Here is a 27,596-nt window from a genome sequence, read left to right on the forward strand (position 1 = left end):
ATCAAAAAGGCAATAAACAGTTTGTCTATTTATTCCCAGAATGGGCCAGAACATCTGCCTACCCCCTCAGAGGCATGGGACAGTCTCCTCAGAGAACCTCTGTGGTTTAGAAATATAATTACTAAAATGGACATATTCAAATGCAGTTCAATTTCTCTATGGACATCGGTTCTGTGTGCAGCCCTACGACTAATTATGTAACAAGTGACGGCTTCACATGACTCACGTGTCTGGTGACTCCTTCCTGGTCTGTACAAAACCCACTTTTTTCCTTAGCCCCCCCTTCTCTTACCCCCTGCTCTTTTTCTCCCTAGACCCTACCCCTAAAATATTTGAATTTAAGTGAATAATTTGCTGACCACAAGCCCAAAGACAATAATTCAGGCTTTAAGTGAAGATGACAGATCTCACACATCAACCCTTGTGCAGTCTCATGGTCTTCATTATCTTGAAATCTGCTCAGGTTACAGAGGGAATTCTCTCGTGAGACTTACATAGCACAGATATTTGGGTCTGGGTGACGAGATTAGAAAGAGTGTGAGAGAAGGAAGGAGAGAGTGAGCAGCCAGACTTCCTTTGCTCTGCTGTGTCAGAGGGGTTGGTCAGAACAATGAACAGTAGGAGTGTTGTAGTACTCTAGTCATCTCATGAATGGAGCCATTCTGTTGCTCTCCTGTTCACTGTTGCTTTAGTATGGCGTGAACAGGGCTCCCCACAGCAATGACTGACTGCTTCATTCAAACACTACAGTCAAAGCCTCCAAGGATAAACTCCCAGCCTCCCCAACCCTACAGCCAATTTGGTATGCCGCCTTGTAGATCTGGAAGAAAGGGATGAGTGTACGTCGTATAGAAGAGGCCATATTGCTGATGTTAATCAAATCTAAATTGAGAAGAGTCTGGGGCTAGGGGTTGATTTTGGATTTGGCAAAAACCCACTTCTGTTAACTATTGCCAATCTTAAACAAAGAAAACTGTTTAAGTCTGATGAATCAATAGTTTAATACATTCAAACAGTAATCCTAATTTCATGTGCTGGAATATGAATTTTAACCAACTCTTGTTTATATTCAACCGCAATCTAGATCACCATCTAGCGGTCAAACAGAGCAATAACATGCCATTCTTAATTTTCACACCATCAACATTTTTCTTCCATCCTTTAAAATAGGGTACATAAATACCTTTAAAACAGATGTTTATCCATCTTTACACATTTGGATTGAACACGCCTATAAAGCTAAAGTTTCATGTGTATGCCTGATTGTATCCATTGATAACAATGGGAATTAGGCAAGACCCGCCCCCCCAAAACAAATCTACAGATCTATTTGAAGACCTTTTCAAATCCTTTTCTCATTCCTTCTCCCACATTCTGTTTCTCGCAGACATACTTGGGATGCTTGTTCAGGGGGGTATGCCTGAGCAATAAACTGCATAGACTCAGACCCATAGTTTTAACTGCATAGACTCAGACCCACACTCAGAATTAGCTTTAATTATATTTCTATGCACAGACCCTCTTGAACAACTGGCAGAAGGACACAGATTCAACAGTTGGATGTAAACATTTCAGGCCCTCCTCTTGTTCCTTTGCATCCTCTTCCCAGACTGCGCTCCCTTCTGTGCCCCTCTCACCATGCCCTTAAACTGGCCCTGCATCTTTGCTTTCTTCCTACACACACAAACACAACAAAGGGTTATTAAGCTTTCGCCATTACAACTCTACTACAATTATTACCATGTTTATTACTAGTTCCTTGCTATGTTTTTACCTGCGGTTGAGCTGTGCTTTCCTCAGAGGGATGTAGGCATATGGATCAACCTTTCCTTTCCTCTTCACATCTCCTTTACCCTTCTGGAGAAAAAACAAAAACACACACTTTAGCCTTGTGCAGATTCAACAAAGAGCTGACCAATAGTCCCAGTTTGAAATCAGCCTAAACACACTTCAGCCTGTGTGCATGTGTCACCTTGGCCTTGTAGTCTCCCCCCAGGTCTCTGCTCCCACCCAGAGGTCTGTGGATCCCCGAGCCTCCAGCTGAAAGAAAGAAACTCGCATGAATACACACACACACACGAGATGACTTGAGACCAGCAACCAGAACACACGGACGCCAACTGACAGAGACAGATTAATAGTCAGCTGTACCTTTGTATTTCAGCTGGGGTTCAATCTCCATGTCATCATCGTAGTGACCATCCTGGAATGTCCTCTTCTTAGTCTTTATCTGAGAAAGAAATGGGGGGAGAGAGAGTTCAGAGGTTTCAGAAGTTGTGTCAGCTGAGGTAGGAAGTAACATTTCAAATACTCTTGTTACTGTTAGAGAAGCTTTTACGAGCACTTGTTCTTATTTTAAGTCAGTAACAGTTATTCTACTTGAGTGGGATATTTCAGTACTCTTTCCACGCTGGTGAGTGAGGGAGCTTGTGAGTGAGAGAAAGAGTAAATGGGTGAATGTCAGCCAGTTCCATGAAAGTAAATAGTAACAGAGGGGTGAATGAGTGATTGGTGGTTGAAAGATTTACAATTGTTTATTTCTGGAGTATATTGAAGTCTGGCAACTTTGTTTATGTACTTTATTTTGTAAAGTTTTTTATTTAGGATTACATTTTAATTGCTTATTTTTAACATACAGATGTGCCTTGTTGCAACTGATAAAATAAATTAACTTAGTTCCTACTGTACATTAATTTCCTCTCTTCCTTTAATGCATGGAAAATATCAAATGACCTGAAAATTGTAATACTAACGAAATTAGCTAATTCTCAAGGTCAATCTTTAATTACTAAATTACTTTTACTCGAGTACTTTTTAAATAAGCTACTTTTTACGGGGTTTTTTTTTTACACCAGTAATTTGACTTGAGTAAAACTTCATTAACCTCTTAAATGTAAAGTCTGGTATGAGAATGATAGGGGCTATCTGCAAAAGCAGGGTGTCTGCAGAAAGCTGAAATTCTTGGCTATTGATCGGTGCCTTAAATCTTGGGTGTGACTTACTACCATATATGGGTATACAAATATACAAGGGGAGGCCGAGCCGATGACCTAATTTCAAGATGGCTACTACCTACATTCCGGTTAGCATTGTGAAGCATAAACAAAACAAACACTGAATACGTTGATACACACCGAAAGCCGGGACTCCCCAAATCATGGGAATATATTATTTGTCTGCCTGTGACCAACCGTTATTGATCACCAGCCCCAGGAGTCAAAATGTTTATTTTACTCAAAGTTTTCACCAAACATTTTACATTTAAGTCAAACATCTTACAGGGTAAGCTTCGATTTGGTCCGTGTTTGACCTATAGCTACATGGGGGTATCAAATTAATACTTAGGTTGGTAGGAACAAATCTAACATTTTGACAATGTTATCTGAAGATGTATGGCTTAATAGCAACATTGAATGTCCACCGAGTGACTATATCTTTGCACATCAAAAGTATATGTTGCTTGCTTACACGCATTACACAGGGGATTGGCTACTATGGACCATTGACAGTTTTGTAGCCAATGAGATAAGCTTTCCAGGGATATGCAGTTGACCTGGGTGGGACAAAGCAAGGCCTAGAACCTTTTATGCGTAATGCAAAATATTGCTACCTGGCTCAGAGACGAGACGCACAGAGCATGCAACGTTACAGTGTAAACAGATTGAAATTAAAGTGACATCGCTTTAGTATAAAAGATGGCTTCTCAAGGGGAGGAAAAAAACGTACAAAATATTTGGACAACTGCTTTCCAGAAGAATTGGATCCACTTTTAGAGTTTTTATAAGTTGTCTGCATTTTGTGCTTTGGATTTAGTTTACATAGGCCTATGTAACAAGTAATTTCAATGTTATATAATTCCAAAGTAGTTATTGTCCATGTTTCATATTAGTTCACAGTATGCTGTTTCATCCTTGTAACTTTGGAGAGGCCACTAAACTCTCATGACCATTGTTTGTGGTTCTATTTGCGCTACTACCAGGTCCTCCACAAGACCAGGAAATGGTAGACTTTTTCAACACTTTGTGGACATTGCTACAATAAAATAGCTTTAAATTCTCCACAAGCAGATGACCAAAGCAAAAGGTCAAACCCTCTCTCTCAGTTGGCCTTCCGAAAGCAGTTGGTGTTGGGAATGGCTGAATTGGGGGCCCAAATCAACCTCACAACTATCACAAGACCCCTCACTCAAGGTGAGCGCCACTATCCAACTCACAGGCAAAAGACAAGTCACGACATGCACAAGCTATGGTGAAAGTGGAATCTGATCTATCTATATCTTTGATGTAAAACAAATGCCATTTGTAAATAGTTCAGGACACGTGTGTAACCAAGTTCGTATTTGATAAGACATTTTTATATATTGTTTTGTGTATATCTGTTGCTTTTATGTTGTTTTTGTAAACAGTTCATTTGTATGTGGGGCCAATACATTGGATATGTCTAGGCTAAACGTTTAGGCACTTTCGGGAGTTTGAAAAAGGAATATTCAACGCTAGTCTGACCAAATGGGAATCCACGCTTCAAGATTGTTTTGATCACGCGGACTGGGATATGTTCCGGGTAGCATCTGAGAATAACATAGACGACTACACTGATACGGTGACTGAGTTTATCAGGAAGTGTATAGGAGATGTTGACCCACTGACTATTAAAACCTACCCTAACCAGAAACTGTGGACAGACAAAAGTTCACAGAAACTTAGCTTAAATGTATTTGACTAAGGTGTTGCACAATTCCTGACATTTAATCCTTGTAAAAATTCCCTGTCTTAGGTCAGTTAGGATCACCACTTTATTTTAAGAATGTGAAATGTCAGAATAATAGTAGAGAATGATTTATTTCAGATTCTTTTTCTTTCATCACATTCCCAGTGGGTCAGAAGGTTACACACACTCAATTAGTATTTGGTAGCATTGCCGTTAAATTGTTTAACTGGGGTCAAACGTTTCGGGTAGCCTTCCACAAGCTTCCCACAATAAGTTAGGGGAATTTTGGCCCATTCCGGCTGACAGAGCTGGTGTAACTGAGTCAGGTTTGTAAGCCTCCTTGCTCGGACACGCTTTTTCAGTTCTGCCCACAAATTTTCTATAGGATTGAGGTCAAGGCTTTGTGATGGCCACTCCAATACCTTGACTTTGTTGTCCTTAAGCCATTTTGCCACAACTTTTAAAGTATGCTTAGGGTCATTGTCCATTTCGAAGACCCATTTGCGACCAAGCTTTAACTTCCTGACTGATGTCTTTAGAGATTGCTTCAATATATCCACATAATTTTCTTTCCTCATGATGCCATCTATTTTATGAAGTGCACCAGTCCCTCCTGCAGCAAAGCACCCCCACAACATGATGCTGCCACCCCCATGCTTCATGGGTGGGATGGTGTTCTTCGGCTTGCAAGCCTCCCCCTTTCTCCTCCAAAACATGATGGTCTTTATGGCCAAACAGTTACTATTTTTGTTTCATCAGACCAGAGGAAATGTCTCCAAAAAACACAATCTTTGTCCCCATGTGCAGTTGCAAACCGTAGTCTGGCTTTTTATGGCTGTTTTGGAGCAGTGGCTTCTTTGATGAGCGGCCTTTCAGGTTATGTCGATATAGGACTCGTTTTACTGTGGATATAGATACTTTTGTACCCGTTTCCTCCAGCATCTTCACAAGTTCCTTTGCTGTTGTTCTGGGATTGATTTGCACTTTTTGCACCAAAGTACGTTCATCTCTAGGAGACAGAAAGCCTCTCTTTCCTGAGCGTTATGACGGCTGCGTGGTCCCATGGTGTTTATACTTGCGTACTATTGTTTGTACAGATGAACGTGGTACCTTCAGGCGTTTGGAAATTGCTCCCAAGGGTGAACCAGACTTGTGGCGGTCTACAATATTTTGTGTGTAGTCTTGGCTGATTACTTTTGATTTTCCCATGATGTCAAGCAAAGAGGCAGTGAGTTTGAAGGTTGGCCTTGAAATACATCCACAGGTACACCTCCAATTGACTAAAATTATGTCAATTAGCCTATCAGAAGCTTCTAAAGCCATGACATCATTTTCTGGAATTTTCCAAACTTTAAACTTTCCAAACATTTTCCAAAGTTTAAAGGCACAGTCAACTTAGTGTATGTAAACTTCTGACCCACTGGAATTGTGATACAGTGAATTGTATGTGAAATAATTTGTCTGTTAACAATTGTTGAAAAAATTACTTGTGTCATGCACAAAGTAGATATCATAACCGACTTGCCAAAACAATAGTTTGTTAACAAGACATTTGTAGAGTGGTTGAAAAACGAGTTTTAATGACTCCAACAACCTAAGTGTATGTAAACTTTCGACTTCAACTGTAACTCCTATCGGTCTTTAGATCCTTTCCTCAATCTCCCAGGTGTCTTCTTTCCAAATATATACCAAGTTTTTGCATGTCAGAATCATGTAATTACACATGAATAGCAGGTACTTTTGGGTATGTCTATTTCGGCGGAAATCTACATTTTGCCATTACATTGAATGAGGTTAAACTGTACTTCTACTTAAGTAGAATATTTCAGTACTCTTCCCACCCTTGTGTCAGTAACCTCAGCAGGAAACTTTTTACGCAATGATATTCATTTTGTGGCAAATCCTAACTTTATCCAACCTAATTAATGTCAATGGGAGACTTGGGCTACGTTTACATGGGCAGCCCAATTCTGATATGTTGCCCAATTATCGAATGATTTGTCAAAAGACCAATTAAGCGGCAAAAGATCAGAATTAGGCTGCCTGTGTAAATGCAGCCTAAGTGAAAATGTTTCACGAGTGTTTGTGCATATTGTCCCGATGCTACAACATGAAAGGAGCTTTCTGCGGACTATTCGGGACATGGGAAGGTAGTGTACTACGTCTAGGAAAGGAAGTCGCCACAGTGAGCACAGATCCCATGGTAACGTGGGAAATCAGTAGGCAATGCTGATGGATACTCACACTCTTGACTCCAGCCTCCTCCAGAATGTCTTTCATCTCTCCCTCATCATCTGTAAGGGAAGAGAGACATATCATACTGCTTTAACATCAATGAAATGTAAACAAAAAATTATTGATGAATGTATTTATAAAGCCCCTTTCACATAATTTGTGCTTCACAGTAACCCAACCTGGACCCCAAAGAGCAAGCAGAAGCAGGAAACTCACTTCCAATCAGTGGTTATGATAGACATTACTAGATGTAGAGATGGAGTAACGTGGGTAAAGGCAAACTTCTAATTTCCATTTCAACAAACTGGATGATAAAGTATTGATTTTATTTTAATAAGTTGTAGATGTAAAAATGTGGTTGAAGGGAAGTTCAGATCACTTCTCTCTCTCCTCCCATAACGAAGAGTGAGTTTGTGTGTCTGTGTGTGTGTGTGAGAGCGCGTGTCCGACTACCTTTAGTCTTGCCTCCCTCGTCATTGTCCTCTCTGATGATGAGTCTTCCGTCTGACGTGACCTTGAAGCTGTGCTGAACTTTTGCCCTTTTCTTCATGTCTGGGTTGGTGGCTGAAACACACACACACTCCCAGGTCAATACATACACTCTCCATACAAAACAATGAATCTCCTTGCCCACCAAAAAAACATGGGTCGTGTTCATTAAGCACCAAAAACAAGAAAACTGACATTAACAGCAAGGTACTACATTGACTTGTCGAATAAGAACTGCTCATTTTCATATCGCAAAATGTTTAAAACATTTTCCTTTGCATGACCTAATGAACAAATCTAAATCAACATTAGTTATATTTCATTCCAGACAATCCTTCCTTCCCTCGATCACTTCCCTTTGTTGATCGGAGACAACTGGATGGATGTAAGCTGTAGTTAGTTCTGGACGTTTCATACTGATCTGAATGACCAAAGGGAAGGAAATACGCTCCCTGGAATGAAACACAGCTGTAGTTTCAACACCACAAAGTTGAGAGTAAAGACTCCATTACCCAAGACCCTCTGGGAGACAGTGGGGTCCAGGAAGTTGAGTGGTTCGTCTCCCTGTCCCTCCTTCAGCCAGGCCCGCCCCTTCTGCTTTGTGGGCTTCTTCTGGGTCTTAGCGCCCTTAGGCATTTCGTCATCTGACATGTCAGAGTCTGACTCGGCCAAGATCTCCTCAATACTGAGGGAGGGAAGAGGACAAAAGAAGTGATGAAGAGAGAAAGTCACAAATCGAATGTTGAGATGTGTATTACGGAGTCAAGAGTAGGGTAGCGTGTGTATACCTCTCTCCCCTGGCTTTTGGCTTGTCGTCCCCGCTGTCTGAGTCGTCGTGGTCTTCGTCAGCCATTCTTGATCTCTTGGTTCTGGCCTCAGCCTTACGGATATTCACCAACACCTTATGATGCTCCACAGGCAGCTTGCTTTTCACCAACTCAAACCTACACAATGTACATTGACCTAAATGTACATATCGTCATGGATTTCACTTGTTTTTTAACTTGAATGTTTTATAATGTACAGGTAACTGCCAAAATAATGGAAACACTTGTGTAAATGAGGGAACACAAAGTACACTGAACAAAAATATAAATGCAACAACTATACTGAGTTACAGTTCATATAAGGAAATCAGTCAATATAAATCAATTAATTAGGCCCTAATCAATGTATTTCACATGATTTAATCAGCTTCTTGCTATGCCACACCTGTCAAGTGGATGGATTATACTGGCAAAGGAGAAATGCTCACTAACAGGGATATAAACAAATTTGTGACCAACATTTTAGAGAAAAGCTTTTTGTGCGTATGGAACATTTCTGGGATCTTTTATTTCAACTCATGAAACCAACACTTTACATGTTGTGTTTATATATTTTTTCAGTGCACACTATCAGTCAAAGGTTTTAGAACACCTACTCATTTAAGGGTTTTTCTTTATTTTTACTATTTTATACATTATATAATAATAGTGAAGACATCAAAACTATGAAATAAAACATAGAATCATGTAGTAACCAAAAAAGTGGAAAACAAATCCAAATATATTTGATATGAGATTCTTCAAAGTAGCCACCCGTTGCCGAGAGCTTTGCACACGCTTGGCATTCTCTCAACCAGCTTCATGAGGTAGTCACCTGGAATGCATTTGAATTAACAGGTGTGCCTTGTTAAAAGTTAATTTGTGGAATTTCTTTCCTTCTTAATGCGTTTGAGCCAATCAGTTGTGTTGTGACAAGGTGGGGAGGTATACAGAAAATACCCCTATTTGGTAAAAGGCCAAGTCCATATTATGGCAAGAACAGCTCAAATAAGCAAAGAGAAAACGACAGTCTACCATTACTTTAAGACATGAAGGTCAGTCAATACGGAACATTTCAAGAACTTTGAAGATACTTTCAGGTGCAGTCACAAAAACCATCAAGCGCTATCAGGCCTTCATGGTCGAATTGCTGCAAAGAAACCACTACTAAAGGACACCAATAAGAAGAAGAGACTTGCTTGGGCCAAGAAACACGAGCAATGGACATTAGACCGGTGGAAATTTGTCCTTTGGTCTGGAGTCCAAATTGGAGATTTTTGGTTCCAACCGCCGTGTCTTTGTGAGATGCGGTGTGGGTGAACAGATCTCCGCATGTGTATTTCCCACCGTAAAGCATGGAGGAGGAGGTGTGATTGTGTGGGGGTGCTTTGCTGGTGACACTGTCTGTGATTTATTTAGAATTTAAGGCACACTTAATCAGCATGGCTACCACAGCATTCTGCAGTGATACGCCATCCCATCTGGTTTGGGCTTAGTGGGACTATCATTTGTTTTTCAACAGGACAATGACCCAACACACCTCCATGCTTAGTATGGGCAATTTGACCAAAAGGAGACTGATGGAGTGCTGATGTGTTATTTCATAGTTTTGATGTCATCACTATTATTCTACAATGTAGAAAATAGTAAAAATAAAAACCTTGAATGAGTAGGTGTTCTAAAACTTTTGACCGGTAGTGTATATTGAAAGCAGATACTTCCACACAGCTGTGGTTTCGGAGTTAAGCCCTATAAGGCTACGCCCTTGGTTCGCGCTAACATATGGAATTGTTGTAAGACAGTTTATTTGGAATTTTAGAACCCCTGTAGGTATATATAAAAAAAATGTTGGCCTTTACTGCTACAGCCCATAGAAACGGCAAATAAATTATAAAAGGAATACGATTTAAGTGTCTGTCCTATACCTAGGAAAGAAGAAAACTCTGGAAATTGTTATTTTATTGTATTTTTGGGACCCATATTTAGTCACTTTGGATATGGCACTGACACCCTATTCACTTTTGTGCCATTTTTACAGCGCAGTACTGGGTTACCTTACAACGACTCCCCTGAAGCGTGTGTTGTAGAGCAAAACGAGTGAGTGCTAAATGTTCGCGAGAGTCTTACCTGTCAATGTTGGTGACTTATTCGTTTGTAGCGCAAAACTGTTCCGTCTGGACAGTCTTTTAAAAAAAATTTTTTTTAAGACCTCTGTACTTTCAGACTCCCACATCCTAATTTCAAACGACTGCCGTAAAGCTTGTGGATGTCGTAGAGCAAAACAAATGACACTGTCGTGTTTGAGTCTTCTCTGTTGCTGAGTTCGTATGAGTTGTTAGCTCAGGTCTTACAGATGATTTCGTGACAATTTCCTTGTCTGGATCCTCTCGTGTAGAAAACACAGCTTTCACAAGCTCCATGGAATAGTCGTTTATATCGGCAGAAAGACAATAAATTTGTAGCTTAAAAGGGAGCTATTCAAAATGACGTGACCTGCTGGCGTGTCAATCGACTAACAATTATCATCCCATAATGCTTAGAGTCACCTATAAAAATGTGGGGCAGGCCAGTATTTTGGCTACCATGGCAATGCCCCCATCCATAGGTTAAGCGTGGTCACAATGGTTTGATGAGCATGAAAACGATGTAAACCATATGCCATGTAGTGTTGCACGGCGCTCTGAAACTTCTGTACTTTTTCCAATACTGAACATGAAATAAGTTTCTGTACTAGAGTTTGTTACTTCCGGTAATGTCAAATGTGTCTCACGGATCAAGTCAGTCTATCAGCGCAGCCGATGTCCCCCTTACAGCAAGAGGCGTGCACCGTTGCCTGCTGTACTTACTCATTGCTAACCTGCACTGGGAGTCTGGGATGCATGTTAGCTCCTGTGCAGCATGAGTGGGGAGCTAACACTTGAATAATGCGACACGGCATGTAGAAATGTTGAAACCGTTACTGTTAGCAAAACAATGCAAGGTGATACCGATAGACTACAAAGCTGAAATCTAACTTTCCTTGCTAGCTTACAGTTGAAGCTAACATCAATAAACTCCCCTAGTTCTTTGTGAAACGCATGCAAAATATGCAGATTTCAAAGCTTATTGCAACAAACTCTATTAATTCACTTAAAATCAGTCCCTCTCGCACATCCCTCCCAAAGATTATCTACTGCCTCAGCGAACTCACTGTGTGTGTGTGTGTGTGTGTGAGAGAGGTCTCAGACGTGCCGCCCCGCCGCCTTGTGAATGACGTCATTATTAGGGGTGTGCAAAATACCTCGGACAAAACGAGTATCGTAAAGAATATGGAACATCTATGCCAATGTATGTGCAATATCCACGTATGTCCCTGCCCATTACTGCCATGTGGGTATTGATAAAAACAGCTACAGCACGCCACTCTTCAACTCAGATCCACATAAGGCTAATCATCTAGCAAGCAAACTCCTGAGTGAAAAGTGTCTGAAATCAAATATGTTGCCTAAACTTACCCAAACTTCCTGATGAACTTGGTGAAAATGTTTTTCAGTTTAGTCCTGAAGTGTCTTCTAACGTCATCCTTGATGTTCCCAACACCCTCCATCTGAGAGAGACATACAACCATGTTCGTGCAAAGTTTTGCAAACCAACTTCAACACCAACATAAGTGGTTTTATGCTACACAAACAGACGCAGAAACCCAACACAAACCGCACGCGCACAACCCTACCATCACAGTGACGTGTCCAGCCAGTGTCTTGGGGTCCATGACAAAGAGGATGACCTTGATGAAGCTGAGCGCTGCTTTGACAATCTCCCTGGTCCGAGACGCCAGCAGCAGGCACACGTTGTGTAGGAGGTGCTCCATCGATCCCATGTCTATAGAGTCTGACACACACACACACACACACTTTGTAACAGCTGCTCCAGCGATGAAATCAGCTAGAGCAGGGCTGTCAAACTCATGCCACGGAGGGCCGAGTGTCTGTGGTTTTCACTCCTCCCATGTACTAGATTGATCAACTAAGGTCACTGATTAGTTAGGAAGTCCCCTCACCTGGTTGTCTACGTCTTAATTGGATACAAATTGAAAGGAAAGAACGAAAACCAGCAGACACTCGGCCCTCCATGAAACAAGTTTGAAAGCCCTGAACTAGAGGGACATAAACACACCATAAACAGTTTGTCAGTGTAAGGGGAATAGAGTTGGTTTACCTTTGTACTCAAAGACCAGTCTGGTGAGAGCCAGGACCGTACATGTGATCATAGTGACAGAGCCGGTCAGCCCCACGTACACCAACAGTAGGTACTGCTCCAAAGCTTCTACGGAGAGACAGGGACAGAAAGACAGGGAGTAACTCTCTGTGATAGTAAGAATCTAGAGGAGCATGTAAACCAAAGCCTCTGGTCGAGTAATCCTTACCTTTGGCATCTCCACAGAACCTGATAAAAGCGTTTCCTATCTCCACCAGTAGAGTGTAGGCATTCTTACGAGCTCCTACTGACACCTCCTTAGTACATATGATCACCTAGGAGAGTTAAAGAATAGTGTAAGTGTGCGAGTGCTAGCGTGAGTATGTGTGCGTGTGTGTGTGTGTGTGTGTGTGTATATACCTCGGGTAGCAGGGCAGTGATGAAGTCTCTGTGTTCATCACTCAGCTGCTTCACAATGTGGATAAGACACTTTAGTCTGGGCTGAGAGGAAAAGGGAAAGAGGGAGAGTTAGACAAAATTAAGCCGGTTGAGCTGTCCTTGCACTCAGTAAGGGCGAGGAGCGCGCACACACACACACACACACACACACACACGTCTTACCCTCTTGGCGGGAGATGAAGCATTCTTCAGTGTCCCCAGCAGAACGTGTTTGAGCGTCTCTAGGTGAGAGAGAACGAATGATCTACACTCCTCCCTCTCTCCACCGCACATCTCCTCCAATACGCGGTACGCCTTCTTCTGCATGTGTGGCTCCTTATTCTACACACACAAAAATTAGAAAGGGAAACATGTATGAGCTGTGAAAAAAATTATATAAACAATATATTATGCGCTTTTAAAAGTGATGCGTTTAGTATTTCAAATAATATGGCTGGTTTGGAAAACATCTCCACATCTTTGCACAGTCAAAATGTCACGTGTCCTAACCTCCAGGTATGGCCTAATCAGTTCAAAGGTCTGACTCATTGTGACCTCATCTACACAGGGTGCCATGGCAACCACCAGGTCCATGACAGACATCCTGGGGGGGGAGACAGATGTAAGATTCAAATTTTTGGGGGTTAAATGTTAAATAGGAATGCGTCTTGGCATTGTACAGTAATGTAATTGGCAATTCAATTGTAATACAGAAATGTAATCATGTAATTCACACCAAACACAACTAACTAAGCACATTCCTACCGTATGAACTCAGTGCTGTCTGGGCTGCTGAGTCTCTCTGTAGCTTTTGATAGGAAGGTACACACCATCTGAGAGATAAAACATTACACCACCAGGAGACAAAACGTACATTTTTGTTAGGCATTTTTGTTGAGGCACGGAGGTGTGTGTGTAAATGAATGAGCATGAAAGAGGCTCTCAGTGTTTCCTAGATTCCTTGCATGTTCTCTACTCGCCTTCTCAAAACTCAGGGGAGGAGAAGTCAGGAGAGGAATTTTGGAACCCCCCCCCAAAAAAGATTGTTAAGGAGCCAGAGTGTGTACCTGTGGGTCTGTGACAGTCAGGTAGACTTTAATGGTGTCTAGGACAGCCATCCTGTAGGGGGCAATGTCTCCAGGAGCAGGCTGCTGACTGAACACATTGAACAGGATGGGCAGGAAGTTCTTAGCAAAACGCCCCACCTCCGCCTTCTCCTCTTCTACAGGGGGAACATAGCAGAGGAGCGTTTAGCGACTGACCTACATAGCATGTGTGTGTAATAGAGGTGGTTCTGGGAACTATCATCACGTGATGAGAAACTTGAGCTAATGCCTAGGCTTTAGGTCAGTGGGCTAACGGCATGCAGATAACCTTGGTTCAATACCTGGGTAGTTCATGCATGTGCAAGTGTATGTGCCTGTCAGTGCTTGTGTTTGTGTGCATGCTTGTGCGTACCGGTGTTACAGCTCTTGGTGATGAGTGTGCGTATGGCCTGGCAGATGGTCAGTCGTAGGTCAGGCCGTTCGTTGATGGCCATGCCCAGTGCCCTTGCTACACCTTTAAACGACACCAGCAGGTCCAAGGGCCCCACACAGAACCCTGGCAGCATGGTCCAGATCTGACGGGAACAGAAACACACCAGTGAGTACGGTACAGGAATGGACACACCATCACAGAACACACAATATCACCGGGAGAAACGAAACACCTTATCATGGTGCAGATGTGACAGGGATACAGAAAGAGACACACAACACCTGTGTTGGAACACCAGAGGCCATACAAATTGTATGAATTGTTTTTGGGTTTTTTTAAGTGAGGCGAGCAAAGAAAATAATTATAGTCAAAACCTGGCAACCTAATCAAGAGATATGAGTTTAAGAGGCATAGTTCAACCATAATTGGAGAAAGTTCTGTCTCTCTACTGGAAGCTATTGAGAAAATGAGGGGCATCCATTAAACATGTCATTAAATGTATATGGCCTAAGTAGGAATAGTACAGCTCTGACAGGAAGTACACAATAGCTTTGACAGGGATGCAAAGAGAGAGACAACACTCAAGTCTGGCAGATATATGTAAGGGATAAACACTGACACTGTCCTTTTTGGGGGGGAAATAATGGACGATGCGGAGCGGAGTCCCTCCGCGGAGTTCCAGATAATGTATAGAGCGGAGCCGTTTATCCACCCATACCACGGTTGCCAAACAAAACAATACTAAAGCACAAATTTACTGGTCGAAATGACTTATCAATACTTTCAGTCGATAAGTAAATGCATACCATTTCATCCTTCCACTAAACCTGGTGGTTCGTTCTATTGGTTAGGTTGCTAGAGAAGCGGACTGGCCATTTGTTATTTTGGTAAAGGTTGCTAGAGACGTGCACCAGTAGTTAATTATGATGTTCGATTGCTACGCAGGCTGGAAGCATTCTTATTCATTGCCTTCTAGCTAGCCAATCACAGCTAACAAAGTCACGTCAAACAGTGCCGCTAGATTAACAGCATTTGCTTAAGCTGTTTCCTAGTGACATTTATATGGATACATCCACAACAAGTAGCCTATGCAGATGAGCGATTTCGGCTGGTACAGAAAAAGTTCCTGTCTCGCCAGGAGTCAGGACACTGTTCCTTACTGTTCATTGGCATTGCAAATCAAACGCTAGGCTCGAAGCTAGCTAAATTGTTTGTTGCTAGAAAATCTGCCAATATGACAATCAAATTCAACAATTACTGAAAGCAGCTGGTCAAACGTAAAAGCATGTTGGAGTATGAGAGAGCACGAGCGCCACTTGCGTCATGACTGCAACATAGTAAAAGAGGGACCAGAGAAAATCATGCTCAATGCTCACTACCTTAAGTCATCAGATGCTGTAAAAAAGAAGTCTCTAGAAACAAATATTTTTAACCTTTATTTAACTAGTCAGTTAAGAACAAATTCTTATTTACAATGACGGCCTAGCCCGGCCAAACCCTAACGACGCTGGCCAATTGTGCGCTGCCCTATGGGACTCCCAATCACTGTCGGTTGTAATACAGCCTGGAATCGAACAAGGGTCTGTAGTGAAGCCTCTAGCACTGAGATGCAGTGCCTTAGACCGCTGTGCCACTCGGGAGCCCAAATCAATGCTTTTCGTTGTTGGACCTCCGTTCCCAATGAAACGCACATCCATGAGCGACTTGCTATGGGCGTCACTGCTATTAGCTTCACGACTGACATTTGGACCAGGGATGTCAGCCCCATGAGCATGCCGAGCCTGACAGCACAGTGGGTCGACGAGGATTTTGTACTGAGGAAAGACGAACACGCTGGTTCTCTTAACGCTGCTGCCAGTTCAATGGCATTTGAGAACATGAACACACTCCTAGCTCCATTCGAACAACTGACAAAAAAAAATAAGCTCATCAACTGGCGTCTGCAGCAGACGTGATTCCCTCTGTCATGGCATTAAACGCCTTCTCAACAAAACTGCCGACAGACTGTGGGGTTAAAACTTGCAAAACTACTCTACTAGAGTCTGTGAACAAGCTATTCGGTGGCATTCTCTCTGAGCCTCTATACTGTGTCACCACCATGCTCGATGCTATGTACAAGGGCCGCTACTTCGATGCAGACAAGAAACAGGGTTTACGTGAAATGTTAGACACAGCTGGACAAGATGGAAACAGACAGTGCACACCGACGAAGAGGACCCACGACAGAAGAGGCCACGGACAGACAGAGCTGAAACGTCACTGCTTGACATGTATGATGAAATCCCTGTTGAGAATGAAACGACTGAACAAATGAAAAACGAAACACAGCAAGTAAGTGAAAGAAATAGGTTTTGATTATGTTTCACTTGTAATGGGGACATACCTAAATGCCAACAAAATAACATTTTGGTCAGTGTGTGTTTCAGCTATTTAACTGTACTAGAATGCTTAAAAAGGCCGCTACAATTTTAAATATCAGTATTGGGTCTTTTGGCTAGGAACATATCGCATATCGGCCATAAATGTCATATCGGTGCATCCCTACTGCATGGTGCAGTGATTTAGAACAGTAAAAAGGCGGCCATTGTTGGAACTACTTCAGCGATGTATATTAACGCCCACTCTCGAATCCCTTTCTAGCCAATCAGAATGGAGTATTCAGCAATGCCGTGGTATAAATGACAGATATAAGACGGAACAGCCTCACAGTATGGAGACCTAATCTAACAAGATTCTTACCTGCAGCTGGAGTGTCTTGTAGACTTTAGCCTCCAGTTTCTGTCCAGCCTTCTCCAGCTCCTCAGCTACAACACACAGACAGGCACAGAAATGAGCAATACGTTGTTTACGCTTACACCCATTCAACACACAAACCATTATTTACCTCTCTGTCGGAGCGTGGCAGCGAGTGGCAGGAGATATGATGTGTAGTAAGCCAGTTGCGTGTTCTTAACGTGATCACGTATGACAGGGATCAACCAACTACGAGGGAACTCCAGATTGTCTCTGCCAACACACACACACACACACAATTATTAAACTGATCAACTAAGACACAATACAAACTAACAATACAATCTACTAACGTAATAAACAGCTATAACTTAGTAACAAACTAATCACAGTAGCTAATAGCAGACATACTCCAGTCCAGTGATGTTGAGTGGTACAGCGGTCAGCAGTACTTCAGGTCCCATGCTCTCTACAGCGCCGCCTACAGCCAGGTCAAGCTCACCACAGAACGGGAACCGAGGGGTGGAGCGCAGGTCCGCTAGAGACTGGAGAGACTGAGAGAAACAAAATTAAAATGATTGTCCAGTTCTACAACAAGTGGTAAGTATTTGGGCATGACAAAGCCACTGTGTGTGTGTGTGTGTGTTAACTTGGTGCTGTCGGGGAGCGTTACCTTGGTCATGACCGGGTGTGTGTGTTTCCCTGCTGCTCTGTAGAAGCAGCCCAGCAACTGCAGAACGAACGGCCAGGAGGCGTGGAAACGATACGACAGACCCTCCTCCACGATACTACAATACACAGAGGCAGCTTAAAACTGGATATCAAACATAAATATCTATATATAAACGCCTAATTATGCCTTGACCCCTGCGTGAGTCAGTGAGTGAGACAGAAATTGCTTTAGCTTGATGTTCCAAATGCCTGTATCGCAAAAAATCAAGGATGTTCTTTGTTTCATTTTTTTATTTTTATTAAGTCTCGTCTCCTTCGGTGCACCTTCCCACTAGTAGACACCAAGCCCCTCCCCCTGCCACTCACAACAAAGAGACGAAAGATCTCTTCTTCCTCTTTGACAAGCAGTTTCCACTCACTATTTGCATTTGAGATTTGGTCCGACATAAAAAAATATATAATAAAAAATACATTTAAAAGAAAAATCGGTCATATGGACACCGAAACACATTGAGACATTATTTTAACGTAATAGAGGAAAACTTTACCTACGTAACAATACCCTTTTTAAGTATCAACTCCCAAAATGTTGGGCTGAGCAGAGCCTACTAAGACGGGAGTATTAATGAACATGATTGTGGAAAAGTAATACTCAATTTCATGCCACGCGCGCCGTAGTCTGCGTTTTATAAAATGTGCACTGAGCATAAAAATATATTTGTATTTTATTTATTTTACCTTTATTTAACTTGGCAAGTCAGTTAAGAACAAATTCTTATTTTCAATGATGGCCTAGGAACAGTGGGTTAACTGCCTGTTCAGGGTCAGAGAGATTTGTACCTTGTCAGCTCAGGGATTTGAACTTGCAACCTTTCGGTTACTAGTCCAATGCTCTAACCACTAGGCTACCCTGCCGCCCCTATAAGGAATCGGCAACTCGTTCTCATTCTAAGAAATAAGCTTCTTCTTATCCAGGTAGGCCATTTGATTTCAACATTAAAGAAAGTGAACAGGGTATGTTGTTCCAACAGTCGGAGACAGACAAGGGTGTATTCATAACTGCTCAACTGTTATACCTTGTAGGCAAGCAAATAGATCAAAGTTGGCTAGACTTTAAATATACAAATTAGCTGGCTACTCAGTGGGCTTGTCCTTTAGAGATTGTTTATGAGACCTGTATTAATTGCCTATAATGCCTTCTACCAGAAGTTGGTCATTAATAGCAGATGTGCATGGTTCTAGTTACACTTGTAACAAAAATGTAATTTTCATAGACTTGAAAGCCAGATCAGTGACTATTGCAAAACAAAAACAGGTTCAACTATTTTGATATAACAAACTATTAGTGGGTCTTATGGTTGAAGTCTTATGTTTAGCCTAGGTATAACTTTACAAGCCCTGAATTCATTAAGATTATTCCTGACCGTTTGAAATACCTTTAATTATGCAACAAAGCTTATTTAGCGAATAAAAGAGAACATGAATCTGCTATAAGTTTTAGGCCATATCATATTTTTTAGGCCATATCACCCAGCCCTAGTGAGCGAGCGCACTATCCCTAGGTGAGTGTGTGTGTGTGTGTTCTCACCGGAACATCTTGCAGATGTAGGAAGCGTTTCCAGAGGATGCGGTGGGGCTGACAGGGCCGATCTCCTCCATGTGAGGAGCCACACACTCCGACAGCAGAGTCTACAGCACACAAGCACAGTTAGGGCCACTTAACAGGGTAGGTGTAAACAAAGTGGTGAGCTTGAAGTATGTTACCTTGAGTGTACTGGTGGCAGCAGAGACGACCTGTGTGTGAGGTGACAGGAGGCAGGACATGGCTGTGGAGAAGAGACGAGGGAGATGACCCAGACTTAGAGACGACTGAACACTGAGGAGAGAGAGAGTGAACATTCAGTTAATTAAAAATAAGAATACATTTTTACTGCTGCAGGGGTAGTGTACTCTGGTGGTGTAGTGTACTCTGGTGGTGTAGTGTACTCTGGTGGTGTAGTGTACTCTGGTGGTGTAGTGTACTCTGGTGGTGTAGTGTACTCTGGTGGTGTAGTGTACTCTGGTGGTGTAGTGTACTCTGGTGGTGTAGTGTACTCTGGTGGTGTAGTGTACTCTGGTGGTGTAGTGTACTCTACCTGGCCAGGTGAACATGGGCTTTCTCCATGACAGCCAGCCAGGCTAGTAGAGGCTGCAAGTCATTCTCACTGGGCAGGTAGTCATACAGGGCCTGAAGAGAGAAAGAACATAACACAGCACCGTTAACCCAATTAATCATTTTCAGCCCAGGTTTACAGTGTGAAGGGGGTATGAGTATGTGGTGTTTTTGGATCCCAGGCTGTGACTTTAGCTTTGTGACCTTACCGTGATGATCTGAGCATTGAGTTCAGCAGACAAGGTAACAGGGTTGGGTTTCCCACTGAACAGCTTATGGAAGGCCTGCATGGCACATGCTGTCACCAACTAGAAAGAGAAAGCAGGGCTAGAGGTCAGTTTGGGAAGGTGAGGTGTGTGTGTGTGTGTGTGTGTGTGTGTGTGTGTGTGTGTGTTCTCACCACGTGGCTGAGGGTCATCACCCTGAGCAGAGTCTCACAGCAGGACTTGACGGCATTGAGAGGGAAGGTGACCATGAGGTCCTTCAGGAGACCCAGGACGTGCAGGGTGGTGGTGTCCTCCTTACTGCCTGAATAAAAAATAAAAAAATACAGAGAAGCTTAATTAAAAGGTCATGTAAGGGGGATTTGAGTTCTCTAGCTTTGCTTCAGACCTTAAAGACAGTGTTGCAGTAGCATAATCACAAGCCGCAAGCCTTGTCAATCAAAGCTTTGAGAGTAGAGTTAAAACGGACCTCATAACAAATAAAAAGTATAGACGTAAATCATTGCCTCTGCGTTCAAATAAAACCATGGACAAAAAACAAATCCCTAAAGGTTGGGGGTTGTACCTCCTGCCTGTTCAATCTCTTTGATGCAGAACTTGGCGGCCATCGCGGCAGCAGGGTGGTGGGTTGGGGCATTGTCTGTAAACAGTAAGTCACTGCCTCTCAGGATGGAACACACACCGTGCTGCGCTGCTTTACGGATCTGAGGTGGAGAGTGTAAACAATTGATTACCAAATTATTGTGAATATAAGGTACTGTGTGTGCGCGTGTGGGCGTGCGTACCTTGGGCTTGCTGTGGACAGTGAAGCTGAGTAGACCGTGGTATGTCTGCAGAGTAGACGGGTAACTCCACACTGTAACATCCTGCTTCCGCAAAAGAGTGGAGAGGCACGACAGGATCTAGAGAAAGAAAACAGGTTGAAAACTTTATTTAAATGATGTTAACTTCTTATGGCTTGAGGGCGCTATTTTCACGTCCGGATGAAAAGTGTGCCCAAAGTATACTCCCTGCTATTCAGGCTCAGAAGGTAGGATATGCATATAATTGGTAGATTTGGATAGAAAATACTCTGAAGTTTCTAAAACTGTTTGAATGATGTCTGTGAGTATAACAGAACTTATTTGGCAGGCCAAACCCCGAGGACAAACCATCCAGGAATATTATTTTTTATTTTTTTTGAGGTCACTCTCTCTTCCATGAGTTTTCATTGAGAATCTAGAATTCTAAGCGAGTTGCTTGCAGTTCCTATCGCTTCCACTGGATGTCAACATTCTTTAGAAATTGGTTGATGTTTTTCCTTTGTGTAATGAAGAAGTAAGGTCGTTCAAAACGAGGCTCGAGGGAAGTGTACTTTTTGATAGAGGCGCTCGAACTGAAAGCATGCTCCACTTTGTTTTCCTCCGGTATTGAACGCAGTTTATCCCGTCTTAAATTTGAACGATTATTTACGTTAAAAAAATACCTAAAGTTGTATTAGGAAAGTTGTTTGCTGAAAATTGTCAAAGATTACAGGCACCTTATGAGAGAATTTGTAGTCATGTTGCGCAAGTTGGAACTGGTGTTTTTCTGGATCAAACGCGCCAAATAAATTGACATTTTGGATGTATAACGACAGAATTAATCGAACAAAAGGACCATTTGTGATGCTTATGGGACATACTGGAGTGCCAACAGAAGAAGCTCGTCAAAGGTAAGGCATGAATTATATGTTATTTCTGAGTTTTGTGTCGCGCCTGGCGGGATGAAATATGATTGTCAGTGTTTGTTTGTTTGGGGACTATCCTCAGATTATAGCGTAATTTGCTTTCGCCGTAAAGCCTTGTTGAAATCTGACACGGTGGCTAGAAATACAAGAAGTTCAGCTTCAATTTGGTGTATTGCACTTGTGAATGTATGAAAGTTAAATATTTTTAATAATTATTGGATTTGACGCTCTGCCATTAAACCGGATCCCGTTAACGGGATTTCAGCCATAAGAAGTTAAAAGGTACCCGCTGGACAGACACACACACACTCACCCATCTGAGTGCGGAGGCGGACTCTGAGCTGGCCAGGGTGGACATGACGTCCATCAGAGCTTTGGCCGTGTCAGAGAACTTAGAAATCAACACTGGTGCTGGAACCCTGAGGGACACAACATACATATTCAAATCACTTAACAAATACTTAAACACATAGACCACAGTCAGACCTAAGACAGTAGGCAGGTTTCCATTGACCCAGGTTTATTTGACAAAAGCATTGTCGCAAAAAATATAATTGTGACATGTGTAATGGAAATGGCAGATATAGGAGACATTATTTTAAAGAGGCCGGTAGACGTACTACCAAATTCTCCAAAACAACGTTGGAGGTGGCTTATGGTAGAGAAATTAACATTGAATTCTCTGGCAACAACTATGGTGGACATTCCTTCAGTCGGCATGCCAATTGCAGTGTCCCCTGGCCTTTTACATTTTTGTCATTTAGCAGACGCTCTTATCTAGAGCGACTTACAGTAGTGAATGCATACATTTCATGCATTTTTTTTTGGTACTGGCCCCCCGTGGGAATCGAACCCACAACCCTGGCGCTGCACACACCATGCTGGCATTGCAAACACCATGCTCTACCAACTGAGCCACAGGGAAGGCCCCAGCACAAGGAGCACCTGTGTAATGATCATGCTGTTTAATCAGCTTCTTGATATGCCACAACTGTCAGTTGGATGGATAATCTTGGCAAAGGAGAAATGATCACTAACAGGGATGTAAACAAATGTGTGCACACAATTTTAGAGAAATAATAATTTTGTGCATATGGAACATTTCTGGGATCTTTTATTTCAGCTCATGAAACATGGGACCAACACTTTACATTTTTGTTCAGTATAAATGAAAACACACTCTAGCAGGTAAATGTCGGATCTATTTTTCTAAATGTCGATAAAAAAAATAAAAAATAAATCGCTGGACAAGTTTATGGAAACATAGCTAGTGACCACAGTTAGCATAGGTGAGAGCAGTGAAACTGTGGGACTAACCGTTTCATAACCAGGTTGAGGAGGTAGGCTACAGCAGCCAGAGACTCCCCTGAATCCACTGCCTCCAGGGTGGTCATCTGAAACCAGAGAAAGACACCAAGTTTAGTCTGAAAACAAACTATTTTTCTCCTGGTTAGCCCAGAGTATTGTCCACTGTACGTATGAATTCTGACTGACTTCAATGCAGGAGCAGAAAGCCACAGAGAATAACATTAATCTTAATATGCCTCCAGTTCTTACGCACTTGCAAGCATCCAATGCAATTACACCTTTGTAGGGGGGTCATTCATCTAGTAATATTGAAACTATGATAGACAGGCATAAGCAGTAATTAGGCCCTACTCACCAGAGCTGCAAAGTACTCTGTTTCCGTCTCCTTCCCTCCCTGAGATCGAATCACCTCAGTTACCGCAGCCAGCACTGCACATATCTATGGGACGAGACAGATACGAATAGTGAATATCTTTGGCAAGTTTATTGGTTTAGACCCTATGCAGCTGACAGGTTAACATAACATCAATACTATAGTACAACAGTGATACACGGTTGATGTCAGCTTCAGTTATAACATTTTCATTTCCCTTTTATTTAACTAGGCAAGTCAGTTAAGAACAAATTCGTATTTACAATGACGGCATACCCTGGCCAAACCTTAACATGTAATGCATTCGGAAAGTATTCAGACCCCTTGACTTTTTCCACATTGTTACGTTACAGCCGTATTCTAAATTGGTTAAATAAAAACTTTTCCGCATCAATCTACACACAATACCCATAATGACTAAGTGAAAACATGGTTAGAAATGTTTGAAAATGTATTAACAGAAATACCATATTTACATAAGTTTTCACACCCTTTGATATGAGACACGAAATTGAGCTCAGGTGCATCCTGTTTCCATTGATCATCCTTGAGATGTTTCTACAACTTGATTGGAGTCCACCCGTGGTAAATTCAATTGACTGGACATGATTTGGAAAGGGTTAACTGTCTATTTAAGATCCCACAGTTGACAGTACATGTCAGAGCAAAAACCAAGCCATGAGATCGAAGGAATTGTCCGTAGAGCTCCGAGACAGGATTGTGTCAAGGCACAGATCTGGCGATGGGTACCAAAATATTTCCGAAGCATTTAAGGTCCCCAAGAACACAGTGGCCTCCATTCTTAAATGGAAGAAGTTCGGAAACACCAGGACTCTTCCTGGAGCTGGCCGCCTGACCAGAGTTCCTCTGTGGAGTTGGGAGAACCTTCCAGAAGGACAACCATCTCTGCAGCACTCCACCAATCAGGAGTTTATGGTAGAGTGACCAGATGGAAGCCACTCCTCAGTAAAAGGCACATGACAGCTGGCTTGGAAAAGGCAACCAAAGACTCTCAGACCATGAGAAACAAGAAAACCAAGATTGAACTCTTTGGCCTGAATGCCAAGCGTCACGTCTGGAGGAAACCTGGCACCATCCCTACGGTGAAGCATGGTGCTGGCAGCATCATGCTGTGGGGATGTTTTTCAGCGGCAGGGACTGGGAGACTAGTCAGGATCGAGGGAAAGACGAATGGAGCAAAGTACAGAGATCCTTGATGAAAACCTGCTCCAGAGCCCTCAGACTGGGGTGAAGGTTCCTCTTCCAACAGGACAACGACCCTAAGCACACAGCCAAGACAGCGCAGGAGTGGCTACGGGACAAGTCTCTGAATGTCCTTGAGTGCTCGAGCCCAGACTTGAACTCGATTGAACATCTCTGGAAAGACCTGAAAATAGCTGTGCAGTGACACTCCCCATCCAACCTGACAGAGCTTGAGAGGATCTGCAGAGAATATTAGGAGAAACTCTCCAAATACAGGTGTGTTAAGCTTGTAGCATCTTACCCAACAATACTTGAGGCTGTAATCTATGCCAAAGGTGCTTCAAAAAAGTACTGAGTAAAGGGTCTGAATACTTATGTAAATGTGATTTCAGGTTTTCATTTTTAATAAATTGCAAACATTTCTAAAAAACGATTTTTGCATTGTCATTATGGGGTACTGTGTGTAGATTGATGGAACAAAAACAATTGAATAATTTTAAGAATAATGCTGTAATGTAACAAAATGTGGAAAAAGTCAAAGGGTCTGAATACTTTCTGAATGCACTGTACGTACACTGTTACCAGGTCATTTAGAGAAGTACAGTCCCCCAGAGTTACACACCTCTTTATGGGCAGCTGAGTTGGACTCCCAGAAGCGCTGCACCTTTCTAAAGGTAAGGTTAGAGCAGTCTGACAACCCGCTGAGGAAGGTCCCTGCACTCCTCTCTGAAAGGGCCTGCTCTGCCGTCTCCTCCATACAGGCATCTCCCCGGTCACCCGCACCCCTCTCCAGGCTTCCTGCCTGCAGCTCGTTGTGCAGTTTGAGTGCATCCACTGTCAGGTCACTCTTCTCTGGAGAACGAGAGAAGATATCAGTATCTAAGGGTCATGTACTACTGACTGACATTAGGTCATCTTACATTTACATTTTAGTAATTTAGTGGATGATGGTTTTTAAATTGGTAATGCAATTATAAATTCTATAATTTTCTAATCAAGTGACAATGCCCAAGAAGTCTGTGTTTGGAGGATATTATGGAACCGGTGTTAGGCCCGAGACAAACGAGTTACCAACATATTCAAATAATGATTGACATATTTTAATTGAAAACCTTATTTAGATGAATTTATTCATACTATTTCATTCTTCCACAAGATATAGTCGCGAAACAAATCTATGGTTGCTACCCAAGCCGGCTGGTCGTTCTATTGTTTCGGTTGCCAGAGATGGGACCCAGTCGTGTCTATGGACGCGACCCTGTCGTTCATTCCAAATGTTCCATTGCCATACTGGATTGCAACGTTCTTATCCCTTGCTTGCTGGATAGCCAACTACGGCTAACTTACAGTCACGTCAAACATTGCAGACAGAATAACAGTAGCTGCATTTGTTTAAGCTGTTTTCTAGTGACATTTATTTGGATACATCCATAACAATGAGCTAATGAGGCACGATTTTACCTGGCATAGACAATGTGCTCTCTCGTTAGGACACTGTTGTTCAGAGGAGCTAGCCAACGACACAGCTAACAACTTCAAACTGAAGCTGGAAAGACGGCAAACTAGCTGCACTTCTTTACATTTAACCTTTTTTCAATTTACATTTCTTTGTTTATATCCATAAAAACTATGCCAGCTGATTCATGATTTCAACTGGATGAGAAACACTGCCTCCCTTTCTCTCTCGACCCCTAACGTTACACGTTCATTACTATGGACAGTTGGAGATCGAATTTGAATATTTTAACAATGTTGCAAATGTCGGAGACAGACAGTAAGGTTTACACAAATCTCCGCTGTTAAACTAAAAGCTAGTCTAAAATAAATGTGCGATAATGTCTAGATGCTTTTTATAGTGGAGATCAAGTTTTTAACTTCCATGCCTGTGCTGATGAGACAGTGGATTGCGCAGTCAGAAGGAACAGAGTAAATAGTGGTAACTTGTGGAATAGACACCGGCTGGAATGCGCTTTTAACCAATCAGGATTAGACCCACTCGCTGTATAAACGCAGTTCTTAGGCATGACGGATCACGTGGTTTATTGCTTAAATATAGAGACTGAGGGATGTACAATAGGTTGTTTTGGGGTCGAAAGTTTAGAAATATTCTATGAAATAGTGTATTGCACAAACAAAACTTTCCAGGTCACGATTCCCCAACCATAAAACAGTCTTAGTTAGAACAACAATGGTCGGCACTAGGCTAGTTGGAGCTAGCATATGATATGGCTCATATGTCAGCATAGCTGTATTATTAACACAGCAATGAGAATGGACTCAAACGACATTGACAACTTTCCAGAAAGTTAGCAATGTAACAAAAGTTGAAACCAGCTAGCCTTTCTTTGTTTAGAAAATGTGTAATAGACTCAATGCTAGCTAACTTCGCTGGGTGGCTGGCTGGCTGACTTTCCACGTGTTATCTCGTCTCAGGCCGAACACGCTGCAAATGCTTACCAGAGGGGCGGCTGAAGAAACGGCTTTTGGCAGCCTGTCTGAATCGGCTCGTCTGGGGGTTTGAGTCGCTGCTGTGTCCCTTTTTCCATCGCTTCAGTTTCGATGAGGCCCCAGATTTTAATTTTCCAGATTTCACCATATTTTCAAATAATACTAACCACTCTGGCTCAGCAAAGCATTTGTCGCAAGTGGCTCTGTCGCTCTCCTGATGACGTAGCGGGGATGCGATCGCCCAAGTCTTCTTCTTCTATGGGTTTTATGTCAGACTACAACCCAAAAAGGTTTATTACTGCCACCAACTGGACGGAGTTGAAAAAACTACATATAAAAAAAACTATATGTGACAGGGAAAACTAACTTAATCCACCCAAAATAAAACAATAAAAAACATCTTCAAATCTCCCTTCTCAGGCTCTATGACCTGAAAGGATGGTAT

At 42.3% G+C, this 27,596-nt stretch overlaps 1 protein-coding gene across 1 annotated transcript; it reads right to left on the bottom strand.

Annotated features, from left to right (window-relative positions):
* Positions 1–976: 976 nt before the first annotated feature.
* On the bottom strand, positions 977–27,389 carry rrp12 (ribosomal RNA processing 12 homolog). The gene is made up of 34 exons (XM_029753297.1): positions 27,161–27,389; positions 25,326–25,555; positions 23,483–23,566; positions 23,137–23,213; positions 22,133–22,238; positions 20,897–21,013; positions 20,677–20,815; positions 20,288–20,415; positions 20,097–20,195; positions 19,871–19,962; positions 19,500–19,611; positions 19,324–19,424; positions 17,737–17,851; positions 17,475–17,617; positions 17,215–17,336; positions 17,070–17,134; positions 14,310–14,472; positions 13,919–14,073; positions 13,617–13,684; positions 13,362–13,455; positions 13,035–13,193; positions 12,834–12,914; positions 12,643–12,748; positions 12,435–12,542; positions 11,950–12,107; positions 11,732–11,823; positions 8,220–8,375; positions 7,944–8,116; positions 7,396–7,506; positions 6,952–7,001; positions 2,152–2,230; positions 1,973–2,040; positions 1,775–1,857; positions 977–1,674 (listed from the first exon to the last, which is right to left on the bottom strand). The coding sequence occupies exons 1-34, from the start codon at positions 27,297–27,299 to the stop codon at positions 1,572–1,574; spliced, it is 3,876 nt and encodes a 1,291-aa protein (XP_029609157.1). The 5' UTR covers positions 27,300–27,389; the 3' UTR covers positions 977–1,571.
* Between the last annotated feature and the right edge of the window lie 207 nt (positions 27,390–27,596).

This window comes from Salmo trutta, chromosome 5 (genome assembly GCF_901001165.1).
Source record: "Salmo trutta chromosome 5, fSalTru1.1, whole genome shotgun sequence".
Taxonomy (NCBI): domain Eukaryota; kingdom Metazoa; phylum Chordata; class Actinopteri; order Salmoniformes; family Salmonidae; genus Salmo; species Salmo trutta.